Genomic DNA, 18,432 nt, shown 5'->3' with positions numbered 1-18,432 from the left:
CCTCTAATTCTATTAAGTATCTAATAAAGTGTCTTTTATGTAAAAGTATTGATGTTTAATATATTTGTTTGTTCATTAACAAATTACTATGCTGTTTCTATTAACCCCTGTGTAATCTAGATGTCTTTTTATATGTGTTATTGCTGTCAATTTTTTATTGCTGTCAGTGTGTCAATTGATTGTGAATTTTGTGAATGTTTGGTCTGTGTCATCAACATTATCAGAAATCTGACATCCCTCTTTTTTAAAAGAAGTTCTGTTAATTACAGAGCAGTTTGGTAATTGTTATGTGGTGATTTTAACTAGTTAAATACATGTTTTTTAAATCAATCTACTTCCAATTTATTCCATAGTTTTACATGTAAAGTCAATTTTTTGACTTCACAGAACAGCAGTGGGACAGTAAAAGATGCTTTACCACATAAGTATGAAAAAAGCAAAAACCAAAAGAATTTCCTCTGTCAAAATCTAGCCTTACTACATAATTTTATGTGCCTGTAAATTCTGCAGTACAATGTATTTCTATTAAAGAATCATTTGTGAAGAAGACCTACCTGTTAAAATAGCTTACCAAGTATTCCACCTAAGTTTTAGCACTTGCTTTTTCTTAATTCACTCTGTTACAAACACATGAAGGGACTGCTAAGCAGTTGAACATCAAGCTTCTCATAGCAATTATCTGTTTCAGCTGTGTACAAATAATGCTTCACATATAATAAAGTGACAATCCCAGCCTACTACTTGGTGATTGTAGTTCTAATTTATTGCTTGGGATCGCTTAAGGAGCACTTAAGTTTACTGCTTACTCAATATTTTGTATCACATATTTAATAACTGTGCATGTTTGGAAGAATAAGATTGGAAGCAAATGTATCTCATAAAAATGAAAACTAGAAGAAGGCAGATTTCTAAACCAGAATCTTGAATAATTTCAAAACACCAATGCTTCTTGAAAAAGTTGGAGCTGGCTTTGAGCACTGAAGATGTCAAGACTAGTTTAATAAAATGTAGAGTGTTTCTACAGGGCAGTAGAGTCTGTATTGCTTATTTCCGTGTTACGTTTCCTTAGGCTACATGTTGCAGGCTTTGTTTATAGCTGTTATTTATAGCAAATCTTGAGCTTTGGATATTGTCACCAGAAATAAAGGTTCTTAGGTCCATATAGGTCTAAGAAACATGGCCTTTTCTTTTTCTTTTGTTCTGACTGGAAGTCACAACTAATGATATGTTGCAAATTTCTGTTTAAATTTAACAAGGGAAATGCTATACAATTGATCAGAGTACAGTAATTTCACGAATACAAGCCACACCAATTTGACCAAAATTTTGGTGGAAACCCGCAAGTGCGGCCAATATTCCGGGGCGGCTAATACATTAACAAAATTCTAAAAGCTGCCAACACGGAAGTGAGAGCCCGCGGCAGCCCCAAGCCAAGCTGGAGCCCGGCCGGCCCCGGCAGAGGTAGGAAAGCCTGGCAGAGGCGGGGCCAGCAGTGTGGGGGGCGGGCGGCAGAGCCTGAGCCAGCAGGGCGGGGCAGGGGGGCGGCAGAGCCTGGGCCAGCAGGGCGGGGGAGCCCGGGAGAACTGGGGCTAGCAGTGCAGGGGAGCATGGCAGAAGCAGGAAGGCCGGCGGGTGGGGCTGCCTGGCAGCGGGGGAAGCCCAGCAGAATCGGGGCCAGCAGCGTGGGGGAGCCCGGCGGTGCGGGGGCCTGCAGTGCCGGTCAGGGCGAGGAAACGCGGCGGCGGTGCAGATGGGAGGGGGCGGCCGGCGAGCCTGGCGGCGGCGGCAACCCTGCCGGCGGGGCGAGCGAACGCGGCGTGGGGCGAGCGAACGCGGCGCGGCGCGAGCGAACGCGGCGCGGGGCGAGCGAGGCGCGGCGCGGGGCGAGCGAGGCGCGGGGCGAACGCGGCGCGGGGCGAGCGAACGCGACGCGGGGCGAGCGAACGCGACGCGGGGCGAGCGAGGCGCGGGGCGAGCGCGGCGCGGGGCGAGCGAGGCGCGGCGCGAGCGAACGCGACGCGGCGCGAGCGAACGTGGCGCGGGGCGAGCGGCGAGCCCGGCGGCGGCGGCAGCCCGCCGGCCGGGCGAGCGAACACGGCGCGGGGCGGCCGGCGAGCCCGGCGGCGGCGGCGGCAGCCCTGCCAGCCGGGCGAGCGAACGCGGCAGCGGGGCGGTGCTGACGGGAGAGGGGGGCCAGCGAGCCCGGCGGCGGCGGCAGCACCGCCCGGCCAGCCCCGCCGAGCCGTGGCGCTGAGCTGGGCCACCCGGCCCCGTCGGCAACCATGAGCGGGCCGAGCCTGCCTGGCCCCGCCCCGAGCCAGTAAACCCCGCTATGCCGCGATCCTGTTACTAATTGGCCAATTTGTGAAAACTGCGCACGGATTCTCGCGACGAACGAAAGTGCGGCTAATATTCGGGGTGCGGCTTATCTATTGACAAAGACAGCAACATTGTCGAGGCACCGGGGGTGCGGCTTATAATCCGTGCGGCTTGTATTCGTGAAACTACTGTAACAGGGTTGGGTTTTGTTCCAGAGGCTATCTCTAGATATGATCTGCAAGATGGAATGAAAATAGCTTAGCTGTCCAGCTGTAGTTGTATGATACAGCTGTTCTGGTCTAACCACTACCAGGACAAACTAGTATTTTTTTGTTTTCCCACTAACCTTGTCCACATATTTTTTTATCTCTTCTTTTGTTAGCACCTTGTAATTATTATTACCCCATTATTATTATTAATAATAATTATTATTGTTATCCCATTATTACTGTAGAGGAACAAACTCCATAGAACTGATTTCATGAAAGTGACTAATGTTCTGTTACTTCATTTTTGGAACTGCCAGAGAGCCTGTAGCCATCCAGACCAGGTGGTAGCACAAGGCTGAGAGCAAAGAGAGGCAGAAGCACCGCTTTTAGGAGCAGCTGTCTGATAGCCTGTCTTAGGTGTTGCGTAGAACCTGCCTTCCAAGATCAAACTCTGCAAGACTGTTGGATTTGAAGGGGTAGCTCAGGGTTTGGTTTTTTTTTTTTGGTTTTGAGTTTTGCAAACTGGCAATAGTGATCTGGAAAAATTTGAGGCACTCCTACATGCGTTTTACTGTAACTGATTTTTGTGAATAAGCATTGAAATATACACTGAACTAGTTTTTTAGAAGTTTTTTAAAAATAATTCAGTGAAGATACTGTAACAAGAGAAAACTTTCCCAGCAAATCTGACTCATTCAGGCTAGCCAAAGACACTAACAGATGTTTTCATCATTGTAGTTCTCTTATAAGGCAGAAATGGTAGAGAGTGAAAATAAAAATGGAAGTACCCTTCCGTTTTTTAGGGGCATTTAACATTGTCATTAGTAGTATGTATTTTATTCGGTAATAAGGTCTGTTTCAAAAGAACTTAAAAAGAAGGACTGACAATGAGGCAGGGTCCCATCAGTTCCTAGGTACTGATGGCAGAAAGGTTTGTCTGACTCTCAAGCCTTTTTAAACTTGGCATTCTTGTCCAAGTATGATCTGATTTTAGCAAGCTCATATTCCTTCCATGTTGCTGAGCAAGATTTGATCTTATGTATATGTATCTTCAGAGTAATCACAGGCTTAATTCAGAGATGTCTTCTGTACTGGAAGTTCCTATCAAATTATTGCTGTCCAGTGTGGGAAACACTGTGTCTGTATTTTTCTCTGAGGTTATGTATGGTAGTATGTTTCATATTTTCAGAAGAACTTGCATTACAGTATTTTTAATGTCTGTTTTGATCTGTATATGTAATTTTTTTGACTGATTTCATAGATTTCATAAATGTAGGTTTTTTTCTATTGAACTTCTTGTGGTTTGGAAGGCAGTGATGTGCACTGCGTTCTTGTAAATTGCTATCAGTGTAGTATGCATATTTTCTTGATAATTTTACTTCAGTTGTGGAGTTGCAACATAAAAGCTTTAGCACTCTTGATTTGATAAAATTTGTCCAGATTACCAAGATTAATCTCAAAAAGAAATTTGCAAGACATAGTATTGTTTGGACTATCATGTATTTTATTATTCTTTCTGTTTAGGAACAGCTTCTGAAGATGGTAAGAAACTACTTTGTTAGACTAGTTAATATTTTCAGCTTCATATTTTCATTGATACAAATGAAGCTTTAAAAGTAAAACTTGGTGTTTCTTGGGCTTTTTTGAGGTTCATTACAGATATGGCCTTATGGACTAACAGCTTATGCATCTAATACTTGGTTGTCATGTACTATTTTTAAAATTCTTTTTATTTTAATTCTCAATTACTCATCTGCAGTCTTAAGTATCATTGCTTAACATTTATACTGTGAAAATTCAGGGGCTTTATAATTTTATGTTTATTTTTTAAAACAAGTCTTGTCACAGAATATTTCATCAAATGTGTTCATGCTCTGGGAAGCAGGTGCTACTATTAGTCATCTCGTTGAGACTTGAAAGCTAATTTTCAATCTGTTATTAACATTTAATGCTGCCATTAGTGAATGGATGTCGAGACTACAAATGAGTTAACAGTTCATTTAACTCAGATACACAAACTGTTTTATTTTACATTGGTGAAACTGAAACAGGTTGCAGGTGATATTTTAACATAGTATTAAAATAGTGGCACTCTGTATTCCTTGGTTTTGGGCCAAATTCTGGATGCAGTTACATGCCTTGCAGTCTTACAGCACTTAGTGGGAAAACATTGCCATTGCATGGGGATAACTAGTAGAGTTTGGACTAGGTAATCTAACCATTCTTGTTAAGCCTATTGTTTTCTAATAGTTTAGTTAATAACCTCCTTTATCCTGATTCTCTTCTTATAGACTGTCATCTATGGCTATTCCCTCTACTTGGATGAATAATATTAACTTGGTTGGTCTCCAAAGTCTGCTGTGGAAAGCCTAAAGAGGCTAGAACCAAATAGCAGTCTTTGTACCTAATTCTTCTAGGTCAGATATTGACTCAAAATGTCTAGGCAATATTTTAATTATGCTGTGTTCCAAACTGTTGAGTTTGTTGAGCTAGACCCACCCTTTTGGGGGTTTGTTCTTGCAATTTAGAGGAATTATGACTAGTGTGAGTTTGGTTTTGATTTTATTTTTCACTTGTTTGAGAGGTTGGCTTAGGAAGTGTATACAACACCACTATTTTCTTTTATGAATGATCTTTCAGTTAGCTGTAGTTCAGACGACTGGGGTTTATCTTCCTTTTGTCGTTCCATTTTATATGCTAGATGTTATAAGGAACATGGCTAGCAATGCAAAAATGTTTCACCAAACCCAAGAGAGTTTGCCTTTTGCTATTTGACATTCTAGAGGAAAGTGAATCTCTTGTTTTATTTGTAGATAGTTTAATTTATTTCTTGCTTGGCTTTTCTGTCTTTTGGGGAGAGTAGTATTTCTTTATAACATGTTGCCATGAAAAGTACAGTAATTTCACAATTATAAGCCGCACCTGATTATAAGCTGCACTTCCAGGTGTCGGCAACTTTTCGTTCTTTGTCCATATATAAGCCGCACCTGATTATAAGCCACACATCCAGGTGTCGGCAACTGTCTTGGGTTACAATACAGAGTGTGATAAAAGGTTAACTATTCTACCACCATCTGTTGAGGGTGGGGGCAGTGATCCTTATCTCCACGGGAGTTATTCTGCTAATGGGCCATCCATTGAAACCAGGCGGGGCATTGTTCTTTATCTTTTTACAACCCATCCTTCCTCTAGCGAGTCGTTTTCTGCCCATTGAGTCCCTCCATGTGACTGATAGAATTACTTCATCCCTGGAAGTTGCTCCAGCCAGGGGGGAAGAGCCCAACATTTCTTACCAAGATAAAAACAGAGGTTTTGGGACACTAAGGTAGCCCCTTTCTCCACTGGAATCCAGAGGAAAACGGGATTTCTCCACATCACCATTGGACCTCCGGAGGGAAACTGCACCTTCTACAGAAGCACTGCTTCAACTGAATTACATCTGTCACTCGAAGAGGACTGCAACTACCATTTAATCAGACTGCTACCAACACCCTGCCTGATGGGGTGTCAAGTTGTACTCTGACTTTGTCAGGGTTTGGAGTTTGTTTCTTTGTAGTACTGTATTTCTTTTTTAATTTCCCTAGTAAAGAACTGTTATTCCTAATTCCCATATATTTGCCTGAAAGCCCCTTGATTTCAAAATTATAATAATTTGGAGGGGGGGGGGTTTGCATTCTCCATTTGGAAGAGAAGCTCCTGCCTCTCTCAGCAGACAGACACCTGTCCTCCAAACGAAAACAGCAGCTTTTTGTTCTTTGTCCATATATAAGCCGCACCTGATTATAAGCCACACTTCCGGGTTCGGACCGGAATTTTAGTCAAAATGGTGTGGCTTATAATCGTGAAATTACTGTACTTAAACGTATTTAGTGTTTGCAAAATGCTCTAGAAGGTTTGGAAAGTCCTGTAGAAGTCTGTATGACTGGGGCCACAAAACCAGTAGAATCTTCAGTAATTAAAAAAAGCTAGTATTTAGATTCCTAAAAAGAGGAGTGAAGTTAGAAAGAAAGCTCAGAATTCTATTCTGTAGTTTCATGACAGCAAAAGTAGAATTACAAGCTCAAGTAATCATGAGAAGACTACCTGATACAGCAGCATTAGTGTTTGCATTGCGTTGTATTGAGTAAATTTCTCCTTTTTTTAATGTAATCAACGTGTATATGTTGGAAGGAAGAACTAGCTAACCAGTCCAGTGTGTTGAAGGTGTAATATGCAAATTTTTTACTGAAACAGGGAGCATCAGAGGAGAAGTATTTTGCTTCCTCAGCTATTAAATTCCTCAAGGTGTTCAGATTTCTACTAATTATCCCAAGCAAACTGTCACCAATTGAGTTATATTGTGCTTCTTTTTTATGCAGAAACTTAAGTAAATATTAGTAAACACTACTGGTGTTCTGCTTTGTATATGAGTGTGAAAAACTGGTTTAATGCCATTTTTCCTTTCTAGGTCGTATACGATCAAAGCTCTCAACCCCTTCTGTTGGTATTGGAAATTCTAAAACAGATTCCAGAGGACGGAGTAGAACCAAAGTGGTGTCACAATCTCAGCGTATGTATTTTCTGTTTATCAGATATACCTGATAAAGAGGCCAAATGCTTAAGCATATATTCATTGACCAATGGCTACAGTCAAAGTTATTTTTTTAAAAAAAGCTACATACTGAGTTGTTGTTCTGTGCCTTAGGTTCATCATCGCCAGACCAAAATGAAGGTATTTTTTTTCAGTGTTTTGGGTCAGTAGTATTTGCATGCTTTTCTGATTCATGTTGTTTTTCTCCAGACAAAATATTAGGTTAAGTCTTAGTTTGCCAATTAAATTAGATAATGTAATAGGAAGTTGAAATCTATTCTTAAATTCTGTCTTCAATTATAACTTCTCAACATTCTTTTCCCCCCTTTTCTGACTTCCCCAACATGAAAGGCCAGTAAAAATGGACTAGTAGTAGAGAAGAATGGGTAGGTCGAATGGTGTCTTTTACTGTTACCTGTGAGACCTAATTTTTCATCTTTAAACTAGTCTTATTTTAGCCAGAAATACCCATTTTCACTTTAAGTTAGGCAGTGCTGTAGCTCTTGGATATAAACTCCTTTTTTTCATATTATAGCTCTTGCCTTTACGTAACTCTTCTTTGAAAGAAAAATAATAATCCCTCCCTTTACAATCATTTATTTAACTTGTGTTGAGTCAATTTAAAACAAGCAATGTAATGTGTGTCAGCTAATCCACAGTAATTTTCTGTATGTGTTTAGTAACCCAAACAGATGCGATATTTTTGATCTAGCCAAGCACTCAGTCATTAATTAAAATGATCTGATTACCTCACACTCTTTGGCACTGGCTGACCTACAGAAATACGTCCATACATCTGATGTCTCCCAACAGACATTTTCTGACTAAGCTCTGTAGCATTTTCTGATTCTTATCTTTGTCTAATTAGGTGGAATGCAACTAAATGAATGAAAGGAAGAAAAATGCACAATAAAATTAAAATTAACTTCCCACTTTTATAAATGGTCAGATCTAGTGTTCTAAACCAGTAAATTTCCACATGTTTAAAATTTTCAATACTGTTATTTTGCTATCACTAACCATATCCACTTTTTAAATAAAAACCTTTAATCATGTTTTTAATGGCAGAAGCATTTGTCTTCATTACAATGACTGCATCTGTCATAAATTGCATGATTTTAGAAGTCTAAAAAGCAGGTAGTAGTTGTTTTTGTCCTGTTAGAGTTCAGTAATTTCACGACTATAAGGCGCACCCTTTTGACTAAAATCTCCCCCCAAAACCGGAAGTGCGCCTTATAGTCCGGTGCGCCTTATCTGATCTACAAAGTTGCGACATTTGCCACCCCGGAAGTGAGAGCCCGTCGGCATCGGGGCCTCCCCCGTGCGGGGCGGGTCCGCCGGCATCGGGGCCTCCCCCGCGCGGGGCGGGCCCACCGGCATCGGGGCGTCCCCGCTGGCATCGGGGCCGCCCCCGCGCGGGGCAGACCCGCCGGCTTCGGGGCCTCCCCCGCGCGAGGCGGACCCGCCGGCATCGGGGCGGACCCGCCGACATCGGGGCCGCCCCCGCGCGGGGCCGTCCCGCCAGCATCGGGGCCTCCCCGCCGGCTTCGGGGCCGCCCCCGCGTGGGGCGGACCCGCCGGCATCGGGGCCTCCCCGCCGGCATCGGGGCCGCCCCCGCGCGGGGCGGACCCGCCGGCATCGGGGCCTCCCCCGCGCGGGGCCGTCCCGCCAGCATCGGGGCCTCCCCCGCGTGGGGCCGTCCCGCCGGCATCGGGACCGCCCCCGCGCGGGGCGGACCCACCGGCATCGGGGCCTCCCCGCCGGCATCGGGGCCGCCCCCGCGCGGGGCCGGCCCGCCGACATTGGGACGGCTCCCTTGCGGGGGGTGTGAAAACCGCAGGAATCGGATCGGCTGCTGCGCGGGGGGGGGGGGGGGGGCGGCGAAAGCCCCCGGAAACACGGCGGCCGCCGCGCGGTGGGGGCAAAAGCCCCCGGAATCACGGCGGCCACCGCGCGGGGGGGGCGAAAGCCCCCGGAAGCACGGCGGCTGCCGCGCGGGGGGGGGCGAAAGCCGCCGGAATCACAGCGGCTGCCATGTGGAGAGGGGGAAAGCCACCAGAATCGGAGCGACTGCCACGCGGGGAGGGGGCAAGCAGCTGGAATCGGGGCAGCGGCGGCACGGGGCAAGCCTGCCGGCATTGGGTCACCCGGAGCGCCAGGGAACTCCCAGAACAACGGGGCCCTGGGGATGCTGCACGGAGCGGCGGTGGGCGTAGCCTGGCCCTGCCAGGTACAGGCAGGCCCGGGAGCCAATGGCTGCCGGATTGAGGCGGGGCCTCGGCCAGCAAGCGCGCGGGAGGAGCTGGGGGCGGAGCCTCGCTGCAAAAAAAACCCGGTGCGCCTTATAGACCGGTGCGCCTTATCTGATCTACAAAGTTGCAAAATGTGCCGGCTCCCAGGGGGTGCGCCTTATAGTCCGGTGCGCCTTATGGTCGTGAAATTACTGTACTTCCCATTTGGTTTTGCATAATTTCATTTGCCAACAAGTACAGTTGGGTCAAACCTGATGCAGTGTTTACAGGTTTTCAGAAATAAAGCTTTCAAACAATGTGAACAGAGAAATGTAGCATTCTGAAATTCAGTAGAAGTTCCCTTAAGTGCTCTAGTCCCAAAAGTGTTGTGAAATGAGCCTGAAAATGAGTCGTTATTGGCTGGGACAAAAGTTCTCTAAAACTTGTTTTACAGATGGCTACAGTATGCCATAAGCAAAGAATATGTGAATAATTTAAGAGGGAGGGAAGGTAAAGTTCCTTCTAATCCACTTTTCCCCTCTATGAAAAGCTGTAAGCAGTGTCTGTAACAATTTTTTCATTAATATTAGGAAAGTTTGGAATTAAGCTTTTTGAAAATACTTTTGTACTTTGAAGAGTTTTGATAAATTCTTAAAAAGTGAAGATGGTTGATAAATGTCTGGGAGAGGGGGTAAATTTAGGTAGCAGCACAATAAATTATAATCACTGTCATATAGCATTAGATAACTGTATATCCAGAGTAACAAAATCAAGCCTTTACAGTTTTTTACTAATAATGACAGGGTTGTTGGGGGTTTTTTAATTTTTACACAGTATTAATATCTAAAGCAGTAAATTGATATTTAAATAACTAGATCTGACTACATATGATGATATGTGAAAATTAAATGTGTTTATGCATCCTTACAGCCTTTTATTACTACTTCTATTCAGAACTAATTGCTTCACGTAGTTCATTATAACCTGTCAGTGGGGGAGAACAAGAATTCTGAGATGTTCTAAGGAAGATAAACAGGGCAAATACAAATGGACAGGTGAAGGAGAATTCTCAGGCACTGTATGCCAGCTATTTGGGTGATGCTTCTTTATGTAACTGAAAATTTTCACAGTATTGTGTGAAGCGTGATGCTTAATGTTTCCATACAGGGGATTGTTTTAGTTCCCCAGCTTATATAATGAGAGAATAGCTTCATATTAGATTTAAGCTATTTTTTAAAAAAAACCACTGTAGCACAAATGCTTTTGTTAATTTTTGGGTTACAGATATCTTTTGTTCAAAAATCATTTTATGAAAGACTTGCAAATTTGAATGCTTTTACAAAAAATATTTTTTGGGGGGATTTTAGAAGTCCTTTTCTATTTTTAAATTAACGTAAAATAAATGCCTCATTATTTTATTCTTACCTATGGGAAAAATGGTTACATTTTTTCCTCTTATTTCCAGTTTGGTTGTTGGATAATTCAACAAGGTCTGCTAAAATTGCATTACAGTCGCCATTCAGAGAATTTCTGAGTAGAAACAAATTTTTCCTTTTATACTCAAGATTAATTTTAAAGAGGAAAATGAAAAATTCTATGCAAGTCTTTTCAGTTGTGCCATTGTGAATTTGGTTTTTGTGTTTTGGTCATCCACTCCACCTGCAGCTCAGTTCCTTTACTGTTGTGTCTCAAAAAACAAAGTTTTGATCTTGTGTGTAATTTTTGTTCAGCTGTTGAACTTCTTGAGCCTTTTTTGGCAATGTAATATTCTTTTCAAATAATATGCAGGCTACAGTTTCCTGCTTAATTGAAATTTAATTCTTCAGTGTTGAGTTGTTGATTAGAAAGCTGAAGAATTGTAATTTGCTTATGCAACTTTGCTTCATCTGCTTTGTACATAACATCTGAGTTTAATTCTTCAATTGTGGAAACTACTTAATAGCACTGCTTTAGCATAACCACCTTGTGGCTTTTTTTCCCCGTGTGAAATGACTAAAGCTTTCTTATTTCCATTTGCCATTCATTTTTTAATCTGCTCTGCTCCCTCCCTCTTCATGGATTATAAATCCCTTCCCCTAAACTGCCTTTACACTTGTTCAGGATCACAGTCTGCTAACCCCATTGGTGGTAAGAGCCTACAGAGTTAATGTACATATCATTGTTTGATCACCTGTTTGACATACCTCATTTAAGGATCCTATTCAGCAGAAATTCTGGCTGGGTTTTTTCCATACACTGGGCGTAATTTAACTGAGTGTAATCCTTCTGTAGAAAGCAGGAGAGATGGGAAGGGTTTGAAACAGTGCCTTAGTAATTTTTCTTTCATCGTTCAGCTCATTTCGATCTGCTGGTACTGGTGATACTGAGCAAGAATATGCTTGTACTATTACTAGCATAGTATTTTCAGGCTATTTAGCTGCATTCAGTTCATTTACACTGCAGTGGTGCACTTTATAGGTCACATTATAGAAAGATTAAATAAAATACTAGAACAAGAGGTTGCATTTCTTCTGAATATAAGAAAATGTACAAGTCTACAGCACCGTGAAATCGTCTACAATATTTTCATTGTTTTAAATAGATACTAAACAGGCAAAAAACTTGGTAATATCAGATCTGAATTGAAATACCCTGGTATGAAGAAATTGTCAAACCCTTAATTTTTGCACATCACAGCAGTTTTCAGGCTTGCTTTTTCTTCTGTTGCTATAGAAGTTGTGTTTGTTTTTTTCCAGATTGTATAATACTTTATTTATCATTTCTGCTGAATAGGTCCATAGTTTGGAAAAGGGATTTTGCTAAATAATCATTTCAAGTTTGAATTCAAACAATGAATCCGAAAGTATATGCATGGTGCATTTTTTTATTTCTCTCTTCCACTCAGCATATATTTTATTTCGTTTGGGGTTTTGTTTCTTTTCTCATATAGTCAAGCTTTAGTCAACTTGTAACCCATGAAATTCACTTGAAAAGTTGCATGATATCTGTAAATCTGATAGCATCACTGTGGTCATACAGTTACCTGATCATATTTTAAAGATTAATGAAAGGTTCAAATATATATGTAATTAGTCTTTGGTAAAAATTCTGTTTCGGTTTTTATTTGCTTGTATTTCTTGAATTCTGCAGTTGGAAACAATATACAGTAATTTCATGAATACAAGCCGCACGGGCTATAAGCCGCATCTCTGGGTGTTGGCAAACATTTCGTTCTTTGTCCATAAATAAGCCGCACCTGAGTATAAGCCGCTCTGTCGTTCGGAGCGAGGATCCGCGTGCAACAAAGTTGCCAAATAGTAACAGAACCGCGACATGGCGGAGTTTACTGGCTCGGCTCGGGCTGTGCAGGCTTGGCCCGCTCGGGGCTGCCGACGGGGTCAGGTGGCCACTGCCTCTGAGCTCGCTTGCCCCGGCCCGGCGCTGCCCCATGGTGGCAGGCAGGGATGGAGCACACCGGCACCCGCAATGGCGAAAGCAGGAAGGGAAGGAGCACCCCCGCTCCCGCCACAGCGGTGACAGGCGGGGGCAGAGCCTGCCTGCTCCTGCCGCGGCAGGCAGGGGCAGGAGCCCCCCGCTTACCCCACAGGCTGCGGAGATGGCAGCACGGAGTCCCCGCCTCCTCCCCAAGCTGTGGGGATGTCAGCACCGAGCCCCCCGCCTCTCCCGCGCCTGAAGAAGGGAGCTCCCCTGCCTCCCTCCCCCCGGCAGCCCGTGCTGCTGGCGCTGAGCTAGCCCCACCTGCCGCGCAATACAGTAACCAATTTGTAACAATTGCAAAATCCTGGGTTTTACTGGCGGGTACTCGACTCGGCACCCTGGCTGGCACTTCTGGGGTTGTAAATGTCAGAAAATTATTCACATATTAGCCACTCCTGAGTGTAAGCCGCATTTCCGGTGTGGGAGCAAAATTTTAGTCAAAATGGTGCAGCTTGTATTCGTGAAATTACTGTATTAGTATTAACTGGTGTTACAAATCAGTTACAGCTAGGGAAGAATTGAATTCTTTGTTAAGAACTTAGAACTTAAATGTTCTGTAACTGGAATATCAAAATTAAAAATAAGTGACCAGAGTTTCTGGTAGTGATGCAGTACCTTGAGCATATATAGTAATTTGTAACATACGGTTTTAATTAACAGGAATTGAAGACACTTAAATATGTCTTAATCAGTTTTTTAGCTTGCTTAAAACTAATTGAAGATTTTCTGTAATTTGTGGGGTAATGTCCACAGAAATGTACATGATTGCTTGTTGTCTTCAGTCACATTTTATTTAATGTCAGAATAGTGCTTGAAGACCCCACCCTTTAAGAGCAAGGGAGAAGAATAAATGTTAGGGAAATCACATTATTTAATTATAACATTGGTTGCAGTGGAAGAACTGGGATAATTATGAAATCCTAATTTAAAGTTGCTCACTTTAGCTTTCTAACAGGTTTGTTTGTTTTTCTTTATTAACAGAGAATGTGATAAGTGAGACCACATAGCTTAAAAAAAACGAATACAACAGCGTTCATTTTAGGGACCATGGAACTTTTGACAAAGTCCACAAATAATAATTGTGGTTTTTTGAGCTTATGTAGTGCTAAATACCGTGTCAGGTGCTTCCTTGCATCGATAATTTTAACTACCTTTTATGCAGTACTGTGAGAACTCAGACCAAGGCATTCTATTTCTTGTTTTTACCTTTTAAGTTTTTCCTGATCATTTCAATCTACCTCCATCTTCTCATTAACTTAAGGAATTATTTTTTTTTTAGCCATGATTGTTTGTCCACTCTGCTGTTACTAATATTTATTCATTCTGTCTTCAGCTGGCAGTAGGTCTGGGTCTCCTGGAAGAGTTCTGACCACAACCACACTTTCCACTATGAACACAGGAGTTCAGAGAGTGTTGGTGAATCCTGCAGCTGCACCAAAACGGAGCAAAATCCCACGAAGTCAGGGATGCAGTAGAGAAGCTAGTCCTTCTAGGCTGTCAGTAGGTAAGACTCACCAAATAACTCTTCGTTTCTTTATAACCCTTCTTATTTAAATGCTGAATATCTACAGCTGGTATTTAGTTATAGATGGATGAAAAAAATAGAATACATCATAGAATGTAGCTGTTTTCTGAGACTAGTTTTTGATGTATAAGACAGTTTAAACTGAAGCTAAAATTTGAGGTTTTTCTAATCAAAATGTTGTAGTTGTCCTTTTCCTCAACTCCCTTTCTTCTCTTTTTTTCACTTCATGCCCAAAATACCCATATCCTTTGAATGAAAGTGTGATACCATGTAGAAAATATGTTCTTCATTACTTCACGTCTTCTGTGTGTGTGCGCACATGTGTAAATGCTATGATGCTAAAATGAAAGTTACATGTTTTCAGCCTCACAGTATAATTCAATTACACTTTATTACAAACAGTTACTGAAAAACATCTGTTGATTTTAACTGTATTGATTCTGTTCTTCCTTTGTATTTTTTATTTTTATTTTAGTTGCATAATTTTTTTATTTTCTGTCTTTAGAAAGTTGTGGGGTTTACTATTGGTGCTACTGTTGAATAACTTGATCTTGAGCACAAATTCTGAATCATTACTCAATGTTGCTTGTTTTTTATCCATCCTTTCCAAAGGGGCTTTCAACCATTCTGTTAAGAGTTGGTAAATTTCCATTTTAAGATGTGCAAAGAAATAATTTCATTGAACTGGCTACTCTTAGACTAGTCCAGCACAATCATGAAAGTCTGTAATAAAGGTTATGACTTAAAAAGTGACATAATCATCAATGTCTTTTCTTAGAAATGCATCTTTGATCTTACTGCATAACAGAATTCCATTAAAACTGCAACTTTTCTTATGTCTTCTCCCTTCTGTGCTGCTGTTTGTCTGCACCCTGAATCATACTAGCACGAGGCAGCCGCATTCCTAGGCCTAGTGTGAGTCAGGGCTGCAGCAGGGAGGCCAGCCGTGAAAGTAGCAGGGACACAAGCCCTGTCCGCTCTTTCCCACCCCTCGGTAAGTACTCGGAGCCCTTGTCGTGCATGGCTGTCCCTGCCCTTGGTTACGTGCAGCTAAAGAATCTGTGCTTCTTTCATTTACCTTGTAGCTGACTATTGTGTTCTCCCTTCCTTTGGCTCTCCTCCCACTTACCCAATGGAGAATTGACCAATGTGTGAATGGGCTGCACACGGGGAAAATACAGACTTTGCTAGACTTAGTCTGAAGTATCAAGTCTAGAGAGGTGTGTGTTGCACAGTGTCTAGATGCCATTTTAAAAAGTCACTCCTTTTTGAAGCTATGTTTCTCTTTTCATTGCAGCAATCATTGCCTGGGGACTTTATTGCAGGGTCAGCTGTTGCTCAAAATTTTCTATCTAGTCAATGAATTATTTTAATGCATAAGGAGAAAATACACTTAATTACATCCCCTTAGCTAAATGGTCAGAAGCTTATTGGTCTGACACAAATTGCAAGGTTTTACAAGATTATTAATCTGAGATGTCAATAAGGCATAAGAATATTAGTTTATAATTACCTTAATATGTTGGTTAAGGATTAGGGAAGGTTTTCATCTGCATATATCCTTGTCAAGATGACTACAAAGTTGACAGTTAATTTTGCTTAAAATGCTTTTACATACTGGGTTTGTGGATTGGTTGGCTTTTTTGCTTGTTTGGTAACCAAACTCTCTCTGTGCAATTGAATCTGAAACAGATCTTTTTGGTGTTATGCTTGTCTGAAATAGTCTTCAGTGTGCATCCTTCTTATTTAGTTTGTTGAATATAGCTTACAGTTAAGGACTTTATAATACTAGCTGTTAAACATAGTCTGAAAATAGTACAGTAGTTTCACGAATACAAGCCGCACGGATTATAAGCCGCACCCCCGGTGCCTCGACAATGTTGCTGTCTTTGTCAATAGATAAGCCGCACCCCGAATATTAGCCGCACTTTCGTTCGTCGCGAGAATCCGTGCGCAGCTTTCACAAATTGGCCAATTAGTAACAGGATCGCGGCATAGCGGGCTTTACTGGCTCGGGGCGGGGCCAGGAAGGCTCGGCCCGCTCATGGTTGCCGACGGGGCCGGGTGGCCCAGCTCAGCGCCACGGCTCGGCGGGGCTGGCCGGGTGGTGCTGCCGCCGCCGCCGGGCTCGCTGGCCCCCCTCTCCCGTCAGCACCGCCCCGCTGCCGCGTTCGCTCACCCGGCTGGCAGGGCTGCCGCCGCCGGGCTCGCCGCCCGCCCCGCTGCTGCTTTCGCTCGCCCCGCTGCCGCTTTCGCTCGCCCTGCGCCGCGCCTCGCGAGCATCGCGCCTCGCGAGCGCCGCACCCACCCCGCGCCGCGCCCGCCCCACCCCGCGCTGCTTTCGCTCGCCGAGCGGCGCTTTCGCGAGCGCCGCTTTCACGAGCTCCGCTTTCGCGAGCGCTGCTTTCGCTCGCCCCGCCGGCAGGGCTGCCGCCGCCGCCACCAGGCTCGCCGGCCGCCCCCTCCCGTCTGCACCGCCGCCGCGTTTCCTCGCCCTGGCCGGCACTGCAGGCCCCCGCACCGCCGGGCTCCCCCACGCTGCTGGCCCCGATTCTGCTGGGCTTCCCCCGCTGCCAGGCAGCCCCACCCGCCGGCCTTCCTGCTTCTGCCATGCTCCCCTGCACTGCTAGCCCCAGTTCTCCCGGGCTCCCCCGCCATGCTGGCTCAGGCTCTGCCGCCCTCCCTGCCCCGCCCTGCTGGCTCAGGCTCTGCCGCCCGCCCCCCACACTGCTGGCCCCGCCTCTGCCAGGCTTTCCCACCTCTGCCGGGGCCGGCCGGGCTCCAGCTTGGCTTGGGGCTGCCGCGGGCTCTCACTTCCGTGTTGGCAGCTTTTAGAATTTTGTTAATAGATTAGCCGCCCCGGAATATTAGCCGCACTTCCGGGTTTCCACCAAAATTTTGGTCAAATTGGTGCGGCTTGTATTCGTGAAATTACTGTAAATCTCTGGTTTCTATCTCAAATTGAGGCACCCGACTATACTCCTAATTAGCACTGGACGTATGTTGTGATCTGTTGGGACTTCCTGCCAGCCATGGTTTTATTGGGAGAGTACAGATTAATTGAATAAAATCTGTTTCAGTAGCTAATGCTAGTTTGCCCAGATGCTGTTTTATTGGGAAGTGATACTAAAAGTAGATGTTATGAAGAATCCATTAAGAAACCTGTATCTTTTTTTTTCTGAAGCAGAGCCGGAAGACTGTGTTTAAGTACACGTGTACCTTCTGTTCTTTTAAAAACAAGGGTACAGTAGTTTCACGAATACAAGCCGCACGGATTATAAGCCGCACCCCCGGTGCCTCGACAATGTTGCTGTCTTTGTCAATAGATAAGCCGCACCCCGAATATTAGCCGCACTTTCGTTCGTCGCGAGAATCCGTGCGCAGCTTTCACAAATTGGCCAATTAGTAACAGGATCGCGGCATAGCGGGCTTTACTGGCTCGGGGCGGGGCCAGGAAGGCTCGGCCCGCTCATGGTTGCCGACGGGGCCGGGTGGCCCAGCTCAGCGCCACGGCTCGGCGGGGCTGGCCGGGTGGTGCTGCCGCCGCCGCCGGGCTCGCTGGCCCCCCTCTCCTGTCAGCACCGCCCCGCTGCCGCGTTCGCTCGCCCGGCTGGCAGGGCTGCCGCCGCCGGGCTCGCCGCCCGCCCCGCTGCTGCTTTCGCTCGCCCCGCTGCCGCTTTCGCTCGCCCTGCGCCGCGCCTCGCGAGCGCCGCGCCTGCCCCGCGCCGCTTTCGCGAGCGGCGCTTTCGCGAGTGCCGCTTTTGCTCGCCGAGCGCCGCTTTCGCGAGCGCCGGCGCTTCGCGAGCGCCGCTTTCGCTCGCCCCGCCGGCAGGACTGCCGCCGCCGCCACCAGGCTCGCCGGCCGCCCCCTCCCGTCTGCACCGCCGCCGCGTTTCCTCGCCCTGGCCGGCACTGCAGGCCCCCGCACCGCCGGGCTCCCCCACGCTGCTGGCCCCGATTCTGCTGGGCTTCCCCCGCTGCCAGGCAGCCCCACCCGCCGGCCTTCCTGCTTCTGCCATGCTCCCCTGCACTGCTAGCCCCAGTTCTCCCGGGCTCCCCCGCCATGCTGGCTCAGGCTCTGCCGCCCTCCCTGCCCCGCC

General features: G+C 45.2%; 1 protein-coding gene across 35 annotated transcripts in view; it reads left to right on the top strand.

Annotated features, from left to right (window-relative positions):
• The window catches only part of CLASP2 (cytoplasmic linker associated protein 2), a 184,312-nt gene that overhangs the window by 122,977 nt on the left and 42,903 nt on the right, over positions 1 to 18,432 (top strand). For 13 of the 35 annotated variants that reach the window (XM_033057731.2, XM_033057723.2, XM_033057703.2 and 10 more), the window contains 4 exons: positions 4,053 to 4,070; positions 6,976 to 7,077; positions 14,141 to 14,311; positions 15,219 to 15,326. In XM_033057731.2, the coding sequence (XP_032913622.1) occupies positions 4,053 to 4,070; positions 6,976 to 7,077; positions 14,141 to 14,311; positions 15,219 to 15,326 (399 nt within the window). Of the gene's footprint in view, positions 1 to 4,052; positions 4,071 to 6,975; positions 7,078 to 7,212; positions 7,240 to 11,430; positions 11,458 to 14,140; positions 14,312 to 15,218; positions 15,327 to 18,432 lie in introns of all 35 variants that reach the window. The other 22 variants (XM_033057632.2, XM_033057600.2, XM_033057573.2 and 19 more) reach the window with 6 other exon arrangements.

This window comes from Catharus ustulatus, chromosome 1, assembly GCF_009819885.2.
Source record: "Catharus ustulatus isolate bCatUst1 chromosome 1, bCatUst1.pri.v2, whole genome shotgun sequence".
NCBI classification, from domain to species: domain Eukaryota; kingdom Metazoa; phylum Chordata; class Aves; order Passeriformes; family Turdidae; genus Catharus; species Catharus ustulatus.
This window is presented reverse-complemented; position numbering and strand designations above follow the sequence as displayed.